Source organism: Bidens hawaiensis, unplaced genomic scaffold (genome assembly GCF_021521415.1).
Source record: "Bidens hawaiensis isolate Kalapana, Puna unplaced genomic scaffold, B.hawaiensis_p1.1 tig00003488_1, whole genome shotgun sequence".
Classification (NCBI taxonomy): domain Eukaryota; kingdom Viridiplantae; phylum Streptophyta; class Magnoliopsida; order Asterales; family Asteraceae; genus Bidens; species Bidens hawaiensis.
Window position 1 is genome coordinate 1,074,634 of NW_027491195.1, and position 7,015 is coordinate 1,081,648.

Consider the following 7,015-nt stretch of genomic DNA (forward strand, 5'->3'; position numbering starts at 1 on the left):
TGGTGTCACGTCAGCAGACGGACTATTTTCATTTTAGGGGTTTAGTGGTGTTTCACATCAACCCCTCACCCCACCCAAAAGGTTTAATTATTATATTATTAATTTTCAACCCTAAGCAACCCAAATCCGATGACAAATCTATGTAGCCCCCCCCCCCCCCTCCACTTATCGCCCTAATATCGCATGGGGCGATGTTATAGCCCAATATCGCCCCAAAAACCCACCCCAAAGTCACTCACTACGTATAGATTCACTGACTTCATGAATCAAATAGAAGATTCTATCATTCTATGAGTATAAAAAACTACAAAGTTACAAAATAAAACATTATTATGATTTAACATATGACTCACAAAACACACGTATAAAGATTTGGTTCAAATAATCGAACGTGAATATACAAATTTAAATTAAATTTAAGATAAGATATTGTATCCAACCCGTTGTCGACCAAAGTCATCAAACCGGTCCGTTTTAATAACATTATTATTATTATTATTATTGTAAACAAGCAGTCAGTTTATCTGAAACATTATTTTTGTTTTTTCTTTTTCTTCCTTCCTTAATAGACAAGACATATTAGTCCCAACAATTAAAATCAAATGAAATCATTCATCCCAGTTGCCTCTATAACATCAGATCCACTGCACCAATTTACAGATCATCTGGTTTTCTTTCAACTTCAGGTTCGTCTAATCGTCTTATCTATACTAATTAATTTATCTTTTGGCAGTTGATCATTCGTTCAAAATCGATTCGTAGATTGATTAGCTGATAAGTGTGATATGATTTATTGATTGATGTCTGTTTGCGGGTTCAATTTGTGGGATTCGTATTTGATTCTATGTTATTATGTGGTTTGAATTGAAGGAAGGTTAATAGGATGAGCGAGGCATTTGAAGGTTATGAACGTCAATACTGCAACCTCTCCGCGGCCTTGTCGAAGAAGTGTACATCGGCTGCTTTTCTCGATGGAGGTGACTCTAAGCCCTAACTTGTTATAATGTGTTTAGGGATTGGATTAAGCATGCTTTGGTTCATCTAGAATATGCAGTTTAATTTCACCGGTTATGTTGATTTGCTCATCATCAATTGCCATGTGGATTGAGATCATAGAGTCTTTTTAATTTGTTTTTCAACCGCAAACTCATACTTACTATGCTAGACTGACTTGCAGTCTGCCTTGGGTTCTTTAAGACGCGACATCCAATTGAAACTAGGATATTAACAATTCTAAATACGTACTCGGATCACTAAATTTGGCATTGTTTCAAGGAAGGCAGGCAACCGTTCTCCTGAGCTTTGGGTAAAACCTTCAAGTTATTGATTCTAGCTCTGGAGACTTGTTGTTGAAGGATGATGTTGTCATTTCATATCTCCTTTACTTTTACCCTCTTATAGTCTATGAGCAGTTCTTAATCATTGCACTTTCTTTGCACATTCTCAGTGAAGCAATTCGAAAGACGTCACATTTTTTGTAGGTTCATAGTTGAAGAAAATTTTAGGGGAATGTATAGACCTGTGTAACTGTGTTAGATTTCTCTTAGAAAATAATTATTAAATCCTAAAATAATTACAAAAGAAAAAAATCAAACTGGAAAGGTTCGTTCTAAAGCTTGATGATTTTGTGCTATAAGATGGAATATGAAAGCCTTTAAATAGTGGGAGGTTTAGGTTTAACTTCAGAATAAGAACAGGTGGAATAACTGCAATTTAATTCGCATGGGAAACCAATCTGGGCTTTAATATCGTTGGGAGTGTAATCGCATTTAACATGCGCCGCCCAAAAATTGCGCTTAAGCGCACGCTTTTGACAACTATGGTTTTTTCGTAGTCAGGGTCTCAGCATAAGCAACCTCTCTATTCCCCTTGGATAAAGGTAACACTTGCTCCCCTCACACCTACCCCGGATTCTACAACAGTTCTGGTGTGAGTGAGATTATACTAGGTACGATTGTTGTTGTATAGTTGAAGAAAATTCCTTGACATCACTAGACGCCTCGCATTTCGTGAATGTCTATAGTGTTGATATCACGTTCTTACCTTTACAAGAGAAAAGGTTTATGCAGTTAAAAGAAAAACAAGAGTATGCTATTTTAACCCTCAAGTGGGTGTTTTAGATTTTAGTGGTAAGCGCTTGAGTCCCTCTGGCAGAGGTATCAGGTTTGAATCCGGTATAGGTTTTCTGCCTTTAAGGACCACCTGCCCAGCACAAGCTGCAATTTACCTAGTCCCATTTGTCAGCAGTGTATTGGTGTGGTCCTATGAGATAAACGAGAGCATATTATTTTTGGCCAATTGTGTTTTCTTTGTTTTTCCTTCAAGTGTTAGCACACTGTAATTTTTGAATATGAAGATGCGCTTTTCTTCACTTGTAGAGCAAAAGAAACAGAAACTTTCTGAAATAAAAGTTGAGCTCGATGAAACTGAATCGCTGGTATTTTATTGCCTCGTTATTGTTGTAAGCTAATTTCTTATATATGTAATTTATAAATATAATTTTGGAATATTGATCCAGATACGGAAAATGGACCTTGAGGCTAGAAGCCTGCAGCCAAATCTGAAAGCCGTTCTTCTTGCCAAACTAAGAGAATACAAATCTGATCTCAATAATCTAAAAAGTGAAGTTAAACGAATTTCTTCAACCAACTTAAATCAGGCTGCTCGAGATGAGTTGTTGGAATCAGGAATGGCTGATGCAGCAAATTTATGCTTACGAATCTTATGCCACAAGTGTATGATTTAAAATATTATCTTTTTTACGAACTTTTATGTCACAGATTTCGGCAGACCAAAAGGCAAGATTACTTATGTCAACAGAAAGACTGAATAAAACAAGTGATAGAGTGAGGGAAAGTAGAAGAACAATGTTGGAGACCGAAGAACTTGGGGTTTCTATTCTTCAAGATTTAAACCAACAACGACAATCACTCTTGCATGCACATGGAACAGTATGTCTATTATCAATTTAACATCATTCACATTATTAGTTTTCTATGAGCTTATGGTTTTGCGTTCTTGTAATCTTGTTTATGTGTTTCAGCTTCATGGAGTAGATGACAGCATAGGTAGGAGTAAAAAGATTTTGACCAACATGTCAAGGAGGATGAGCAGGAATAAGTGGATTATTGGTTCCATAGTTGCTGCACTTGTTCTTGCTATCATTTTGATTCTCTACTTCAAGTCGAAGTAGTGTTACAAGTAAGATTGCTCTGTGCGATACTCCAATTTTTTTTACCAATCCTATGTTATTGTGAGATGGATTTACATTGTACTATTTGTGTCGGTTTTTTAATAATGGAACAAGATTTTCTGGTTTGTGCTGTAATCGATTGAGCATTAATTCTATTCGAGCATATGCAACATCAAACCCAAACTTTGTTCTTTACCTTGATGTGCAAAACATCCTTCAAAATAAGTATTTTTACAAAACCACAAGCATTTTTTACAGGCTTTGTACGCAAATCTTTGCACTGAAAAATGGTGAATCCAATCGGTCCATAAGATGAATCGTGATAGCTCAAACTAATTTCTTTGCGCGTTCGTTTCTGAATTTGCTATAGTCAGCGAGCAAGCTACCATTTACTTTCTCTTTCATGTTCTCCACCAACCGCCTCAAAACCTATCATCGAAGTATTAGTTATACAGATAGGAAATCGTGGTTTTCAACCAATTTACTTTGAAAATGCGTTGCTTTGGCCGTATTATCTTAAACGGGTATGCTTAGGAAAACAAAGTAAAAATAAGAGAGGTAAAATGAGCTAAAATGTTTACTCTCATGATTGTTTCTTTTAAGTAGATGAATATAGTATGAACCATACTTAATACATTGATTATCTAATAGAGGTGTCAAATTCCTAGTTTATGTTAAACTTTAGACAAATGGATCAAGAACCAAGAATACACCAGATTGCATAAACTATTATACGGCTTTTTTTTTAATTTATTTTTTATTAAACTGGAAAACGATGATTACAATCAAAAACAAAAAGAACCGATGGGTTTATATGCAGGTACTCTTACATTTATTCTCCTGAACTCTTAACTAGAAATTAGAATATAAATCAAATTTAAAAACAAGATACTGGATAAACAAAACATATAAAAATAATCTGATAATGATAGTGATAATAATAATTACTTTAATTATTATTATTTCAATCTCCACCAAGCCACCCCACGGGATCATAACCGAACCACCCTATATTCCCGAGTGTTGCTTAAGTTTGACAGTTTAATTTAGCCTTCAGTGACTTGTTTAATCCATTTTATTAAGCAGGTCGTGCTCCATTGGACCTGTTTAACCCGTCTAGACACCTAGTTAAACATGTCGCCACCAAGTTCACTAACCCACTGCGCATATATGACCCATTTAACTCATTCATTACCACCCTACAGCCCACGTTTACAACTTGATTGCAACCCTTTTACAACTCATTTAACTTGTTTGGCTCATTTAGATAGATGGGTTAATTATGTGAGACAATTTGAAGTGTATTTGGGTTTTGGTTGTCTTTGACACAGATAAATATATGCTATGTTCGGGTTAGCTTGCATGCATTACCCAACCCATTATTTAATCAACCTGACCCGTTCATTTTACGTAAGAACTCAAAAGGACTGAAACATGAAGTTGAAGGTCTAACCGTCTCTGCAACATCTCGACGAACATCTTCTGGTATCAAAGAAAGCACTGGAGGCAAGTCAAACGTTATGCTCATTGACAGCTGACCTTTAAGTCGACTACGGTTTCCTTGTCTATACGGGTACAACGCCCCTTTAACACCGAGTGAGAACTCAGACGGTTTCACAATATCTTCCAGCCCAAGAAGCTCCCATCTTACCTGCACAGCAATATTAACTTAATACAAACAGAAAAAATAATTATTAACCAGATTAAATAAAACAAGACTCACAATGTCCAGATCAAGAACTTTGGTAACTTGCGGTGGAACTCCTGTCGGGTAATCATAACCGTTCGATTTACACCTCAACCGCATATCGATCACCGGATTACACGTCAAGAAGAAGAACTGTATAGGTAACATATGCACTCTCCATTCTTCCTGTGAAGAATTCACTGACAATATCAGTTTCAACTGAAGAATACAAAGTCTCTTAATTTAGGTCAACTGAAACAAAATTCAATCAATTGAGTAGGGATGTAAACGAACCAAACATTCAGCAAACAGTTCGTTTAATAAATGATCAAACATGAAGAAGAAATTTGTTCGTTTAATAAATGATCAAACATGAACACAGGCTGTGTTCGTGAATGATCGGTAACGTGCTCATTTATGTTGGTTAACCAACCTAACATTTAAATTTTATAATTTTATAGTTAATGTTCAGTTTGTTTCGTTAATGGCTTGTTTAAACCAACAAGCAATTTAACTTGTGATTTGTTGAGATTATATTGAAGTAAGGTGATTGTTTGCGTTTGTGAACAAGTTGAATTCCTTAACGGATGGACACGAACAAGATTTTCCGTTACAATTGGGAAGTAGGTTCAACAGATAGTGAAATGCAATGCAAATTGGGGGAATCGAAGAAGATACATGGTTAAGCTGTTGGCTTCTACGCTTGTCAGGAAAAATAGCTTTGAAAACTCTAGGTTTGTCCTCCAAATACTGATCGAATGAAGCCTGTAACAAATTAACCAGATGGAATTCAATGTTTTCCATATGTGAATACATAAAAGAGAGTAGAGAATTACGTCAGGTGATTCGTAGAGATACATATCAGTGGCAATTCTGGAAGAGTAAGTCGACAGTTTGCAGATGAATCTCCTCCGGCGAATTCGATTTGTGTGGTGTGTGACTCTGGTTTTTGGGAAAGTATGGTTATGGTTATTGTGGTAGGTGCATGATGATCTTAGCACCGGAACAAGTGCCATATATGATCAATAATAATAATAATAATTATTATTATTATTATGCAATTGTAAATGCATTTAGGATTGAGAGGTGGGTGACGACGACGGAAAAAGTGGTTACGCGGTGGTGACAGCCACAACAAGCATTATCTTCATCTTCATCTTGAATGGGATGATGGATTATTATGTGGAGGTCAGGTGGCAGCTTATTAATGGATGAGGACTTAACCTACAGACCCCACATTGAATAAAATTGCGCATCTTGTCATGGATCAAGTTGTTTTGGGTTTGTTGGGCTCGTCTCGGACTCCATTGGTCACTGTTTATACGGGAGAAAAAGGTGCTCAAGCCTTGCGGTGATTGGACATTTGCACGTGCAACACTACATTGATTACGAGCTGTTGTCGCTCGTCTTATGAGTCCAAGACTAGATAAAACAAGTAGACCTTAATTGAAAGCAAACGGTGTGACGGGCCTTTGGACGCTACACAGAATCTGGCGCCCCTCTTTCAAAAGATAAAAAGAAGAACAATCATCACACTTTCCCTTTACGTTGTTACGTAATTCTGTCTTTAATCATATTTCAACTTGATAAAGAAAACAGAAAATAAAATTTAAAATCTAAATATCTTTGTCCCAATTGCGTTATATCAATTTGAGTTATTAATTTGGACTCCAATATATCTTTGGGCAATTGGTATATATAACCACCACCATCTTCGGTAACCTCCGCTACCACCACCACCACCACCACCATCATCATCATCATCGTACTCAGTATATCCCACAAATAGCAAAGTTATGGTAGGGTTTAAGGAGGGTAAGATATAGACAGCCTTACCTCTACCTCCGTAGGAATAGAGAGTCTACTTTTGGTGAGACCCCCGGCTCGATAGTAGTTTTGCATCAAGCCTTGGACATAAGACACATAACACTCAACCACATGCACATCGGCCGATTGGTGCATGTATCCTTATCTTTCGGCTATCAACGCCACCACATAATGCCTGATTAACCTTCCACCACTTTAAACGTTATTTCATGAGATTAGTAAAATAACGTCAAAATTAGTGTAATTTCCTTTTGCCCACGTGGGTATTCACACATATATACATTATATGCATGCACCACCATCAGCTA

General features: G+C 36.6%; 2 protein-coding genes across 2 annotated transcripts; one reads left to right on the forward strand and one right to left on the reverse strand.

Moving 5' to 3' along the window:
- Window positions 1-883: 883 nt before the first annotated feature.
- Window positions 884-3,236, forward strand: LOC143623496 (vesicle transport v-SNARE 11-like). The gene is made up of 5 exons (XM_077094392.1): window positions 884-977; window positions 2,379-2,437; window positions 2,519-2,705; window positions 2,779-2,951; window positions 3,044-3,236. Exons 1-5 carry the CDS (start codon window positions 884-886, stop codon window positions 3,191-3,193), a joined length of 663 nt encoding a protein of 220 aa, XP_076950507.1. The 3' UTR covers window positions 3,194-3,236.
- A 189-nt stretch (window positions 3,237-3,425) lies between these two features.
- On the reverse strand, window positions 3,426-5,896 carry LOC143623545 (uncharacterized). The gene is made up of 5 exons (XM_077094429.1): window positions 5,717-5,896; window positions 5,559-5,645; window positions 4,917-5,066; window positions 4,647-4,844; window positions 3,426-3,622 (listed from the first exon to the last, which is right to left on the reverse strand). Exons 1-5 carry the CDS (start codon window positions 5,894-5,896, stop codon window positions 3,521-3,523), a joined length of 717 nt encoding a protein of 238 aa, XP_076950544.1. The 3' UTR covers window positions 3,426-3,520.
- Window positions 5,897-7,015: the final 1,119 nt, after the last annotated feature.

Coding starts and splice junctions, on each gene's coding strand:
- LOC143623496 (XM_077094392.1), top strand. CDS start 884: ATGAGCGAGGCATTTGAAGGTTATGAACGTCAATACTGCAACCTCTCC. Junction 978..2,378: donor GGCTGCTTTTCTCGATGGAG/GTGACTCTAAGC, acceptor CTTCACTTGTAG/AGCAAAAGAAACAGAAACTT. Junction 2,706..2,778: donor AGGAATGGCTGATGCAGCAA/ATTTATGCTTAC, acceptor CTTTTATGTCAC/AGATTTCGGCAGACCAAAAG.
- LOC143623545 (XM_077094429.1), bottom strand. CDS start 5,896: ATGGCACTTGTTCCGGTGCTAAGATCATCATGCACCTACCACAATAAC. Junction 5,067..5,558: donor GAAGCCAACAGCTTAACCAT/GTATCTTCTTCG, acceptor AATTCTTCACAG/GAAGAATGGAGAGTGCATAT. Junction 4,845..4,916: donor AAGTTCTTGATCTGGACATT/GTGAGTCTTGTT, acceptor ATTGCTGTGCAG/GTAAGATGGGAGCTTCTTGG.